Here is a 14,357-nt window from a genome sequence, read left to right on the forward strand (position 1 = left end):
TGAAAGAGATGTCATTGATTTTATCAGATTCTGTTTCATGTTTACTTATGCACAGGTCTTCCATCTGGAACTGGAGGTCTTGTAAAAAACTCTTTTCACTTGCTACGACAACAGATGAGTCTTACAGAAATAATGAATTCGATCCATTCAGATGCTTCTCTGTTTTTAGAAAGTACAGAAGACACTGGATTACAGGAACATACAGATGATAACTGCCTTTATTGTGTCTGTATCGAAATTCTGGGTTTCCAGCCCAGTAACCAACTAAGTGCAATATGTAGTCATTCAGGTGAGTGATTATGAGCTTTTCCACGTCATCTGAGTCTGCTCCAGTCACAAGTCATGTCCCAGCTCTGATGACCATCCCTCTTACTCCATTCTTACTACCCTAGCCTTAGTTCAGTCACTCATCATTTCCTATTGGAGTGTTAGTGTCTCTGTCTCCAGTTTTGGCCCCTTCCAATTCATCTTTCATACTGTTTTCTGGGATTAGTCTGTTGACAGTTCTTTAACTGGCTATTCATGCCCAACACATAAGACTCTTTGTGTGATCTGTCTGTTGTCTTTTATTGTTGTTTTTTTTTTTAATGTTTATTTATTTTGGAAAGAGAGAGCCAAGTGGGGGAGAGGCAGAGAGAGAGGAAGACAGAATCCCAAATGGGCTTCACGCTGTCAGCACAGAGCCTGACATGGGGCTCGAACCCAAGAACCGCAAGGTCATGACCTGAGCCGAAATCAAGAGTCTGAGGCTTAACCATCTGAGCCTCCCACACACCCCCTTTTTTTCTCTAATGTTAGTAAAATACAGTGTTCTATTAGTTTCAAGTGTACAATATAATTATTCAACAATTCTGGTCTTCTTTCAATATTTTTAAATTCCAGTATGGTTAATGTACAGTGTTATGTTAGTTTCAGGTGTACAATACAGTGATTCAGCAATTCTGTACATTACTCAGTGTTCATCGTGATAGGTATGCTCTTGATCCTCTGCATCTCTTTCACCCCTGGCCCCACCATCTCTCCTCTGGCAATCACTGTTTTGTTTTCTGTGTTTTAAGTGTTTTTTTGTCTTTGTTTTTGTTGTTTTTTGAGAGAGAGCTTGTTGCGTAGGGGCAGCGGGAGAGGGAGAGAGAGAATCCCAAGCGGGATCCACGCCCAGTGCAGAGCCTGACATAGGGCTCAATCCCACGACCACGAGATCACGACCTGAGCCTAAATCAAGAGTTGGGCGTTCAACATGCTGAGCCACCCAGGCACCCCTAGTCTAACATGATCAGAGCACTTACGTTAGACTACAGCTGGGCAGAATCATCAACACAAAGTCTGTTGTATCGTAAGGTGTTGAGTACGTCATGTAATTGATTAAATACTCTGCTGAACGTGAAACAGAATGGCTTTGTGGGAACAGGACGGTTGTAGTGTATTAGCTGTTTACTCTCATGATCACATGGCTGACCGAGAGCTGTGGCTCGCTGTCACTGTCCAGCATCACGAGAGAGGATCATACTGCAGATCGCTAGCCCAGGGAAAGATCTAAATTCCAAATTTGAAGCAGTTTCTACTGAATGTGTATCATTTTTGCACCATCACAAAGTCGACCTGTCATCAGTTGAGGACCATCTGTATTAGCAACTTCAAATTAATATGTGTTTATATGAGCATTTAAAGTGTTTCCATAGATATCCTTTCTTGGTGAATATCATTTAGCCACAATCAAGAAAAACCTGGTCATAACTAAAGTTCTCTGAGTTACTCTTCTAAATTTCTCCTTGATAGTCTGATTCAGAGCTTTCCAACTGATGGGTTGCAGCATGCTGATGCACCATAAATAAGATATGGGTATGCTAAGTTAATTAATTCCCTTAATGTTTCCATGCCCCCTAGGGCCTGGGTTTGGACAAACCCTTGGCCTAGGCACTTTCCACTGTGAACAGCCCTGTCCAGGGCCCCAGTGTGCTGTAATTATTCTCATTTCCTGTGAGTGAGAGGTTTGGGCAATATTGTTCTGATGTATTATACACGGTAGAAAATAGTGTGGTTTTAAATCATTTGGCTCTACATCGTTTATGATATTTTAGTTTCTGCAAGTTCTGCTTCATTTATATACTTATTCATCAAACACTTATGAAACAGTTACGATGGATTTTACTATACTGTTTTCTACTTAATTTTATCAAACAAGAAATAGGGAAACCAGCCCTCCAATTACCTAGTCAGAAGACAGTCATAGCTAATTTAATCCATTTGTGACCTGTAGCTGGGAGAGTGATCGGCAGAGAGCATCGTGGGGTTTGGGACTTGTGAAACACTTGCTGGAAGCAGAAAGGTGCTCACCTTGGCATAGCTGTCAGAGCCTCTCAGCTGGTGCGCCAGTGACGTGAAGTGTTTCTAAGGAACAGCAGGGGAAAAATCTGAACTGGGAAATGATTGCAGTTTGTTGCTGATACCCATCTCAGAAGCATGAAGGGAGGAAGGCCAAATGGTTAAAAAGTCACCGAACTTTTATTCATTCATGCCCTCAACATAATATTTATTATGCCACTACCGTGGGCCAGACATTAAACTAGATGCCAGGAAAACTTTTGTGAGGGAAGGAAAACAAAAAACAGCACACTGTTCTTACACTCTCTGAGCTTCAGTTCAGTGGGGGAAAGAAATGGATGAATGGATTGACTGATCAGTCACTTGATCAATTGATTATGTAAATATAACACTGCATTTGTAGTAAGTGTCATCAAGGGTAGGTACATGGTATTAGCAAAGGAATACAACCAAATAGGCAAGTCAAAGAGGAGACTTCTGAAGAAGTCATTATTGAGCTGTGGTCTAAAAAATGAATAGAAGCTAACAAAGTAAAGACTGGCATATAGAGAATTTGAAGAGAGAGTGAACAGTCTGAGCAAAGGTCTTCTCTTATGAGAGTGTACGTGGGAAGTAGGAGGGACTGAAAAGACACCTGTGTGAATAGAGCTCAGAAAGCAAGACGGAAGAGGATGTATGATCTAGAGAGACAGACAGAGACCTGGCCCTGCAGATCTCTTGCTGCCCAGAGTATGGTCAGAGGACCAGCAGCATCAGCATCACCTACGAGTTTGTCAGAAATGCAGAATCTCACACTCCACACATAGAATCAGAATCTGCACTTTCGCGAGATTCCCAGGTTGTTCATGTGCACAGTACAGTTTCAGAAGCATTCCTGTAGGCCACCTGGAAGATTTTGTATATCAGAAAGAAGACATCCGTATTGTCCATGGCAGATAACTAAAAACTAATCCCTGTACTATTTAATGACCATTTTAAAGGAACATCAAGACTAGAGCTTATTTCATTCTTTAGAACATCTGGTCTGGCAGTTGTTCAAACATGTAAAGCTCAAAGGAAAGGCTGTTGGAAGAGGGTATTTGCTAACATCCTGTTCTGCTTCTGCCACCTTCACAGATGTTCGTGCAATTATATAGTTCTAGTGTACTTAGAAGAATGAGTTGTTGTTTTTTTTAAATGAGAACGGATGACATGTTCAGAGATAGGATGTGATTCTAACAGGTTAGACATGTTAGGAGTTATCATCGCTGGCTAAAGGGAAGGCTGAAATACATAAAAGTTTATAACTTTTCAGAAACATGTCAGTTGAATATAGTTTAAATTTCTTACTGTTCTTGTGCTGGAATATTTTGTCATAGTCCCTGGGGAGTTCATCAACTGAGTCTAAAATAACACGTTCGTCTCTTACCTGGTTATTCAGCACTACTGCTTTTTTTATTTTTTTATTTTTTTAATTTACATCCAAATTAGTTAGCATATAGTGCAACAATGATTTCAGGAGTAGATTCCTTAATGCCCCGTGCCCATTTAGCCCATCCCCCCTCCCACAACCCCTCCAGTAACCCTCTGTTCTTCTGTCAGTTGGCTTTTAGTTTTGCTGATTGTTTCCTTTGCTGTGCAGAAGCTTTTTATTTTGATGAGGTCCCAATAGTTCATTTTTGCCTTTGTTTCCCTTGCCTCTGGAGATGTGTTGCATAAGAAGTTACTGTGGGCAGGATCAAAGAGGTTTTTGCCTGCTTTCTCCTCGAGGATTTTGATGGCTTCCTGTCTTACATTGAGGTCTTTCATCCATTTTGAGTTTATTTTTGTGTATGGTGTCAGAAAGTGGTCCAGGTTCATTCTTCTGCATGTTGCTGTCCAGTTTTCCCAGCACCACTTGCTGAAGAGACTGTCTTTATTCCAGTGCATATTCTTTCCTGCTTTGTCAAAGGTGAGTTGGCCATACGTTTATGGGTCCATTTCTAGGTTCTCTGTTCTGTTCCACTGATCTGAGTGTCTGTTCTTGTGCCAGTACCATACTGCCTTGATGATTATAGCTTTGTAGTATAGCTTGAAGTCTGGGATTGTGATGCCTCCTGCTTTGGTTTTCTTTTTCAAAATCGCTTTGGCTGTTCAGGGTCTTTTCTAGTTCCATACAAATTTTAGGATTATTTGTTTTAGCTCTGTGAAGAATGCTGGTGTTATTTTGATAGGGATTGCATTGAATATGTAGATTGCTTTGGGTAGTATCGACATTTTAACAATATTTGTTCTTCCTATCCAGGAGCATGGAATCTTTTTCCATTTTTTTGTGTCTTCTTCAATTTCTTTCATAAGCTTTCTGTAGTTTTCAGTGTATAGATTTGTCACCTCTTTGGTTAGATTTATTCCTAGGTATTTTATGGTTTTGGGTGCAATTATAAATGGGATCGATTCCTTGATTTCTCTTTCTGTTGCTTCATTCTTGGTGAATAGGAATGCAACCGATTTCTGTGCATTGATTTTATATCCTGCAACTTTGCTGAATTCATGAATCAGTTCTAGCAGTTTTTTGGTGGAATCTTTTGGGTTTTCCACATAGAGCATCATGTCATCTGCGAAGAGTGAAGTTTGACCTCCTCCTGACCGATTTGGATGCCTTTGGCACTGTTGCTTTTTAAGTACATCTTTAGTTCTCAAATCTTTTGGCAATAGTTTTACTTTTTAAATCCATGAATGATGAAGTAGCATGTGTTATTTTAAGTGGCTGAAAGACACATGATTTCCTTAATAACCAGAATTTTAAAACTATGCCAATTTATAACTTTTCTTTTCCAAGGAACCAAAGCATTTTCTGCTTAGTATTATGTAAATAGTAATCTTAGGAAGTGCTTAGAGGTGAGAGGAGGGGGTGATATCTGTTTTGTGGGAAAAAAAACATAGGGGGAGATTGACATTGGTTTGGTTTCCTGGGCTTTAAAAATAGGGCTTTTTTTCTGTACTGTGACAACGTGCTATAGTAGAAAGACTACTGGACCATCTGTCAAGAGCTCTTACCTTCTGGCTAAGTGTGTGTCTCCTTTCTCTGAATTTCTTTTCTTTCATGAGATGAGAGCCTTAATTAATTTCCAGTATGTCTTATAGTACGAAGGTTGTATGATTTTATAGGTTGACCCGTGTTACTCCCTAAAAGGATAGCCAAAGACTTCCTGATTTCCATTTGCCCTAATCACTTTAAGTGCTCAGGAAAATTTTAAATAAAAAAATTAATGTCATCTTAGAAACACTGAGATGTTTGGTTGACTTCAAAATCCCATCTAGGAGTACCTTAGCAGTGCATGGGAAGGGTGGTAAGTTTAATTCTAAGGAATGAACTGATGATAAGCCCAGGGAAGTATGATTCTTATATTGGTAATTATTAAATGGGGAGAAAAGCAAGTCATAGAATAATAGTATAGTATAATCTTACTTAACACACCCAAAGAATAAGAAAAAGAAATTTAAAATAGCAAAAGATCTTAAAGATACATATATGTCAAACTTTTTAACCATATTTCCCTTTAGGGAGGCATTTAGTTTGGGGGTGGGAGTCATGGGTGAGGGAGTAGATAAGGTACCTTCATGTTTTATTCTATATATGTCTTTATTTGAATTCTTTAATCACTAGTTTTATGTTATTTTTGTAATTTAGGAAAATTTATGTATAAAATCTTTAGAATTTAACAAATTTCACTATCTGAACAGTCTGAATTTATTTCCAAGATCATTATGGAAAATGTTGAAAATTGGAAAGAAATTAAAAGGAATCATCTCCTCTCTGGTATATAATGCAAGCATAGGAATTAAGCCATTATAATGATACTTTAATTGCAATAATTAATTTTTTCTTCAGACCTTCAAGACATTCCATATTCTGATTGGTGTGAGCAGACTATCCATAATCCCTTAGAAGTGGTTCCTTCTAAGTTTTCAGGGATTTCTGGATGCAGTGATGGAGTGTCTCAAGAAGGCTCAGCCAGCAGCACCAAAAGCACAGAATTGCTGTTAGGTAAGTTTCAGATTCAAATCCAAACACTGTTAGTAAAACTATACTTCGTTTTGTGGTTGTTGTTGATAAATAATGTTAATTGATGTTATCTCAAAATTGTGGCAAGCCTGTTTTAGTCAGGTGTACTTATCAGTACCTGTATTTAGTCACCTGTTTCAGCTGCTGAGGTGTGTCCTTTTAGTTGGCTTCTTGCATTAGAATTTTATTTCCAGAACGATCAGTAGATTATGCGCAGTTTATCTCTGTCTTAGATCTTTAGTTTAAGAACAAATTTCATGAGTTGTAATCATTTTCTATTGTGACAAAGATAAAATATTTTAATCGCCTTTTCAGGTGTTAAAACAATTCCAGATGATACACCAATGTGCCGCATACTCCTTCGTAAAGAAGTTCTGAGATTAGTCATTAATTTGAGTAGTTCAGTTTCAACTAAATGTCATGAAACTGGGCTTTTAACGTAAGTAAACCATGAGTATTCTCTGTTCTGCTCTTTAGGGTAAAAAAGATCCTTGAAACACTTCAAAAGTTAGACTAATTAGCTTACATCCATAGTTCTGCGTGGTATATCTGTGTGAGGCTAGATTTCCTTCGTGTACTTCAAACAAAATAATGTATTACAGTAACAAATGGAATGCAGAAGTAGGTATGTGAATCTATCTTCTGTTAAGCCGGACTTGAAGAGATCTGTAAAAATGTAAAACAATACCACTCTTCCTACTTTTTAGTTTTGGAAAATACTTTTTATTAAATATATGTGTTTAGGTTAACAAGTAATGGGCTTATTTTTTAAAAGAATTAATGTATATTTTGAAATCTTCTCAATTTTAATTTCTAATATGGTAATTAACAGTGACTGTAACCCACACAAAAATAAGCTTTTTGGGGTCTTGAATAATTTTTAAGAAAGGGTGGGAATTGTGAGACTGAACAATTTAAGATAAGTGGACCTATACAAAAAACAAGTGATATTTTCTTGGTTTAATTTTTCCCCCCTATTTTTCCTCTTTCTCGTAGTACAAGTTGCAGAATTTTTATTGTTTTTCTAAAGCAGAGCAGCATGATAAAAGAAAATTTACATTGAACCATTACCATCTTCAATCTGCACTGTTAAAAAGCAGTGGTCCTCACAAGAAACACAGTGCAGAGTCTCCTGTGGGCCTTTAAAAAAACAGGAACACAGAGGCGCCGGGGTGGCTCAGTCGGTTGAGCGTCCGACTTCGGCTCAGGTCATGATCTCACGGTCCGTGAGTTCGAGCCCCACGTCGGGCTCTGTGCTGACAGCTCCGAGCCTGGAGCCTGCTTCCCATCCTGTGTCTCCCTCTCTCTCTCTGCCCCTCCCCCACTCTCACTTTGTCTCACTCTCTCAAAAATTAAAAAAAAAACAAAAACAAAAAAAAAACAGTAACACAGAGGTCCTACTGCAGACTTTCCGGCCACACACTCTCTAGCAGTAGCAGGTCTTTAGCCTGTGTGTTACCCTGCATACCCCACCCCTGATTCTGAGTTAAAAGCCACTGTTAGAAGGTGGAAGATAGAAAGAGATAGCCCAGTTAAGGATATTAATAACTTCAAACTAACTTTTAAAACTTCTTTCTATTTTTCTTTTTATTTTTTTTTAAGTTGGACGTGGAGCCCAACATAGGCCTTGAACTCATGACCCTGAGGTCAAGCCCTGAGCTGAGATCAAGAGTCGGACACTTAACCAAAAACTTACTTCTATTTAAAAATTTAATTTTGAAAATAGTTAAGTCATCCTAGGTGGATAAATAAATTTTGCAATTTCTCATGCTAGTGAAAAAGAGTATTTCTGGTAACCCCAAACTTAAAATGTCTAGTTTAAGTGTGAGCTAGGGATGCTTAATATTTTATATTCTTAGGCCAGTATGCCATCGAATCAATGTCTAGAGGAAAAACATTTAAAAAGTGATATTTTGGTGGAAAAATAGGTAAGTTGTTTTTACAGTTTTTATCCCACCATCATCTTTTCTTCGGTTTTAGAATTAAGGAGAAGTATCCTCAAACATTTGATGACATCTGCCTTTATTCTGAGGTTTCTCATTTGCTCTCACACTGCACATTTAGACTTCCGTGTCGGAGGTTCATACAAGAATTATTTCAAGATGTACAGTTCTTACAAGTAAGTAGCACTCGTACTTAGGAAGTTTACCTTTCGAGAATAATTCTGTGTTTGGATAAGTTAAAGGACAGATTGTATCTGTTGATACGCCAGCAAGTCACCACTTCTCTCCTAGATGCATGAAGAAGCAGAGGCTGTGCTGGCAGCACCACCAAAGCCACCTGCAGTGGACACAGCTGCTGAGTCCTGACCTCGGTGCTTATCGCGTGCATAGATGGACGCCATATATATTCAGACTTGCAGAGTTCCTAACAAAAAGCCTCAGAAAATGCTGACCGGGCGGCAAAGACAGGAGTAGCTTCTGTTCCAGCGATCACTGGTACACGCACAGTTGGAACTTCGGACTTCCCCAACCGGAACAACTTCCTCTTGTCCCTGTTGAGCCCTCTGGGGGTTCGCTGTTCATTACCACACTTTTAAGAATTTTAGTTACCATTATATGCAAGAGCCAAGCACTGAATACCTACGTAGGTTTTCTACTTTTTCCTTTTAAGAGCGTAACCACAGTGGAACAATAATAGGATATGCAGAAGCACCCTTCACACAGTTATTTCTGAATTCTTTTTTTAGGGTAAATCTAAAGATGCCTTGTTTGTTAACTAATTCGTGGAAACCAGGAATCCGTGTCTCTGAGGCTGCACCCCGTTACCACAGCGGGGTGTGCGAGAACTGCTGGTATTAGAGCGGGAACTTTGGCCCTTCCGCATCTTTCCTAATGTTTGTAACACTACTTCAGAGGTTTGCAACCTCAAAGCAAAAGAAGAGCCTCAACAACCCAGAACTTGTATAAGTTATTTTGATGTTACTAGACTTGCATCACAGTTTGTTTGTTTTCTGTCTCTTCACTTTTGTTGCAGTGTGTTGTTATAGGCTATCCGAACCAATTAAGGTTTTTCACTACAGTTCTTGATTCGTATCGGAACATCATTTTATAATTCAGTATTTCCCATTTGTAGAATGCACATGTTTTCAGTGGACTTGTCATTTTCATCAACTTCCCATATCACCATTTGAAACAGGAACCAGAGCGAGCACTATTAAATGAGACCTAAAGCAAAAGAAAGCAGTAAGTTGACACTTGGGATTTCCTGAGGAAGAGATAAGTTTGCCTCCAATTTACACATTCCGTGGGAAAAGAAGAGCCATATTTCCTTAAAAAAAAAAAATCATTAATGCAAACTTTAATTATGATTGAAAATTGTAGTGAAAAACCTTAAGTACCAAATTTTAAAGCAGCAGTAATATAATTTTTATATCAGTGTTCTTGTTTTGCACAAACTAAATGCGGTGATAGGTGAGTTTATCAACACAACAATTGCCTTTATCACATTTGTGAAGCTGTTAAGTTGATGAGGGCAAGGTTTTGTTTATTTGTGTGTTTAATTTGTATATGTTTAAAGATATTTGGAAATCTTTACAGGAATTAAACATATATGCAAATTTGTATATAAAAATAGCATGGCCATCACCATTAGAATGCTTGTAAATGAAAGGATTATCTTTTTTGAGGTCTATATATAATAGAAAAAAAAATCCAGCTGGACTGATTAGGACCCTTTTTTAATTCATTTGTTTATACCATTTTTACAGTTACACATCAGCTTTGCCACACAGTACCTTGATGAATATTTTCCCATGTTACAGATTGTTTTTATAACGGGCTTGTTCTTTGAGATCTCTGTAAAGAACCCTGTGAACTAGGAAACGTAACTCACAGAGATACTGTGTTTTTTGTTTCGTTTTGTTTTGTTTCTGTTTTTTTAATTTACTGGCACTGAAAGTTCCATCCGGGATGAAGCACTTCATCTCACTTCATAACGCCTCTTGACCGCGCTTCGTCCGGTGCGTTCTCGCGTGCACCGTGCAGCAGCGTCACCGTCACAGCAGAGAAGGGCTGCAGGCTGCTGCTCGTGTTCAGAAGTGGTTCTTCGGATTTGCTCTCGTAAAACCAAGTGACAATAAAATATTGTTTTTCACTTTAATTTATCACTGAACCCAAGTGTTTATTTAAATGTTAACAGTACTTTTAAGAACGTTGGTTGCCTGTCACCTTGGTCTTTGGTCTTGGACGATTGAACTGCCTTCCAGAAACCAAATGTCAGAGATATTAGACCAAATAGTGGTTAAAAACTCCAAAGGAGGTAATTTAGTAATCTTATTCATTCATGATGGGGTTGACATATTTTAGACATTCATTTTAAACACTACCTCAGTTAATATAGAGTATAAAATCTGTGGTTTAATCCCTCAAAAGTTAATAGTAATTCTTTCTTAACATACACACACACACACACACACACACACACACACACACACCACACACATACACACACACACACACACCTGTCCCCATCCTGGACCTCATTTCACTCATCCATCCTGGAATGAAGTCTTTGTTACTATTAGCCTAACAGTTTTTTGTTGTTGTTGTTGTTGTTGTTGTTTGACTTTTACTTTGAAAGACATGTATGTATGCATTATAGTAATTGCCTATAGCACTTAGTTTGGGGAGACAGAGTTTTGTGGTTATCAGTAATCTAAGGAAAAAAAAAGTCTGTACTTAAATGTATAGTGCTATTTGGTTTATCCATGTTTCACTGATGGGTCTAATATGTTTTCAAGTACTCATTTGTATAAAAGACTTTTATGATGCAAAATGCTCACATGCAGTGCCAAGTGATTAACTTAGTATTTAAAAATTTTAAATTATAGCAGAAAAGATTAGGAATGGTGTCAGTGGTAATAGAAATAATTGAGAAAATCATCTATAAATAATAGGTAACTACCAGACTATAAAGTACCAAAATAATGTCAATACTGTAGTTTTTTTGAGATTTTAGAATTAATCTTAGTCCATATAAATTTGTACTATTGGTAATTATTGAATAATTGGGAGGAATTTGGGCAGTTGTGCTTGTTGTAAGCTGTGAATATCTAATTATAAAGTGAATTGTTATTTCTAATTGAAATTTTTTTTCAAGAACAGATTTCAGCTTCACATACTAAAGTAAATACTGATAAATAAGGAAATTAGAAATTAGTATTGATAATTAAATATGGTCTAAGATTTCTTATACTTTTATTTCCTATTTATGCCTAGGTAGATTTGAAGGGGGGAAATGTCTCCCTAATAAAAAATTTTCTAATAAAGATTAGTAGCATAAGTACATTCTGTAAGACAGTGACATTAAAGTAGAGGCTCTCTGGAGGTATCGATATACATCATTATGCCAGTTACTCTAACATCATGTGTACAAGTTCTTTTGATATAGTAGCTTTAATAGTCTTCAGCTCTTTTATCCAGGGCTTGAGGTAATTAAAGCTGAGTTCTTCAGGGCACATCACGGTGGTAAAGTTCGACAGTGAGGCGTCAGTGCTTATTCTGATTTGTCTACTGCTCTTTATATAAGTTGTTTTTTCATTCCATTCAGAAGATGCCTTTTATCCCCACATTAAAGCACAGATCATTGAGCAATAAAAAACCCATCAAATTGTCCAGATTACAACCACAGTCCTTTCTGCATGGTAAGAGTGAGGTGCTAATTTTGTGTGAGATTAGCTTTGTAAACCACGTTGGGAAAAGTCCTTTGGAAGGAAGGTTTTCCCCCTTTTGTTTTATGCTTCCAGTGTTGTCTCAGATCAACAATCCAATACACATGGGAAAAAAGAGAAGGTAGAACTAACTGAGAGAGTTTTAGGAGAAGAACTGATGGGATGAAAGAACATTTCAGGTTTTCCAAAATGTAAGTTGGGGAAGGTCTCCCTTGTCTCCCCGTTCAGGAAATCCATTATTACCAGCTTCATTTCCAGAGTATCACTACAATGAGAGTTTCCTTATAAAAGCGTACTAGTGAAATGGATAGCAGTGTCTATCAGACAACGTTGAGATCTGTGAGAATCTTTCTAGGAACATTCTTTCTTTCTTTTAGTTCCAGGTTTCCAGAGTAGATTTCATTCATAGTAGGTTTATATGACTCACACAGAATGTGGATTCCCCACCCCCCTTTGGAGTATTTTTGTAATGTAGGTGGATAGCTATGCCACAACACGCATTAATTGCACATCTTATTTGATTCTTTTTATAAAATATTTAATTTGAAGAATATAATTTATGCCAAAAAGTATACCTTATAATTTTGTCACTAAGTTGGTTGATTTAGCACAAATATACAAAGCGTTGGGGCAGAGGCGGGGAGATAAAAATTTTTCGTAGAGAGTAGTTGAAAAATGTTCCATTACTGGCCTGGCAGAAACCCTGAAGCTGCGTTGTAAAACAAATGGTGTAGATTAGTTTTGAAAAGTGGTAAGTGGTAAGGGATTGTGAATAAAATCTCGGACTTAATGCTCCCTAACCACACGATATTCTTTTTTTATTTAGTAATAAGCTGCTACATATTTGGAGGTTCTGGTGTTTGTAGGTCACTGAACAGACATTGAAATCTGATTTATATTGTACAACTGTAACATAGAAAGAAAAAGTATTTATATATTTTCCGTAAGAATATTTCATTGAGTTGTGTATAATTTAAAGAAGGTTTGTCCCCAAATGGTTTTGCTCACCTTGATTGTGTGTGTGTGTGTGTGTGTGTGTGTGTGTGTGTGTGTGCGCGCGCGCGCGTGTGTGTGGTTTTCTTGTTTTTGTATAATGTGTACAGTTTATGTCAAGGGCATTAAAAGCCTCCTGAAGCATAATCTTATCAAAGGGATACATTGTTAATAAAATGTACTTAAAATTCTTAAAACCTGTGTTGTTCTATTTGAAATTTTAAAACAATCAGTGGATTGAATTGCGTTGATTTGAATTAGTGCCGCTATGGCTGATACGTGTGACGCCCGGTAAAAATGACTTTTAGGTACTACAGATAAGAGTCTAGTTCCATTAACACATCAGTGGCCTACTCCAAATGTTTTAAAATATCTAGACTTAGAAAACATTCTTCATAATTCTAAGCAAATACTTTATAGTTTGGTGTTTTTGTTTTTTTTTTTTACTTCATTGTAAAGGGTTTGAAAAACTGGATCTGTCTTTAAAACAGTTCTAACTTTTTCGAGGAAATATACAAGATAAGTGATGATGGTATGTATGATGATGACTTTTTGTGGGAAGGTATTTGATTTCTCCTGCAGAAACTTGTCCTCATCAGATAGGGTATCACATAGCCACCTAGTGGCGAAAGAAAATACCACAAGGGAAATTACCAAGGCTGGAGAGTAAAATTCAATGACGAAGCCAGGTCAAAGCTAGGTTATAGTTGACTATGTGTGGTACGATAGTCTCGCTTACAGAAACAGATTGTTCGGATAACTTGGTTCTTGGGCATATTTCTGTGTATCGTTTTCCCATTGCCTTCTGTATGTGCATGTTTTGGGCCCCAAAATAAACTTTAAAAAAGCATACTTAATAATCATCATACAGCTGATCTTTGTAGACCTAAACTTTAGAAAGTTTATTTCATTTAAAAAGAAGACTCTTTGGTATATAAAAATACTCAAAAATAAAATACCGTCTTAGTCCATTTGGGCGACTATAGTAATACACCACAGATTGGGTAGCTTACAAACAACAGAAGTCTATTTCTCCGGTTCTGGAGGCTGGACGGCTGAGGCCAGAGTGCTAGCATGGTCGAGGGAGGGCCGTCTCCTAGGCCCCAGAATTCTCGTTGTGGCCCGACGTGGCACAAGGAATAGGGAGCCCTCCCGGGTCTCATAAGCACACTCATCCCGAGTACGTGAGGGCTCCAGGCTTGTGACCTAATCACCTTCCAAAGGCCCCATCTCCTAATACCGTTACCTTCGGGGGTTAGGATTTCAACATAGGAATTTTGAGGAGGACAATCATTCAGACCATAGCAACTACTTTTGCATTGATTAGAAAAAAAGAAATACTAAAGC

The 14,357-nt window shown here is 37.8% G+C and overlaps 1 protein-coding gene across 8 annotated transcripts in view; it reads left to right on the forward strand.

Annotated features, from left to right (window-relative positions):
* RICTOR (RPTOR independent companion of MTOR complex 2) overlaps nucleotides 1-10,447 on the forward strand; it is a 119,212-nt gene extending 108,765 nt beyond the window's left edge. For 6 of the 8 annotated variants that reach the window (XM_042996179.1, XM_042996182.1, XM_042996203.1 and 3 more), the window contains 5 exons: nucleotides 56-289; nucleotides 6,173-6,328; nucleotides 6,662-6,785; nucleotides 8,327-8,465; nucleotides 8,581-10,447. In XM_042996179.1, coding sequence (XP_042852113.1) covers nucleotides 56-289; nucleotides 6,173-6,328; nucleotides 6,662-6,785; nucleotides 8,327-8,465; nucleotides 8,581-8,655 — 728 coding nt within the window. In that variant the 3' untranslated portion in view covers nucleotides 8,656-10,447. The remainder of the gene's footprint in view (nucleotides 1-55; nucleotides 290-6,172; nucleotides 6,329-6,661; nucleotides 6,786-8,326; nucleotides 8,466-8,580) is intronic. The other 2 variants (XM_042996190.1, XM_042996208.1) reach the window with 1 other exon arrangement.
* Nucleotides 10,448-14,357: the final 3,910 nt, after the last annotated feature.

This window comes from Panthera tigris, chromosome A1, assembly GCF_018350195.1.
Source record: "Panthera tigris isolate Pti1 chromosome A1, P.tigris_Pti1_mat1.1, whole genome shotgun sequence".
Classification (NCBI taxonomy): Eukaryota; Metazoa; Chordata; class Mammalia; order Carnivora; family Felidae; genus Panthera; species Panthera tigris.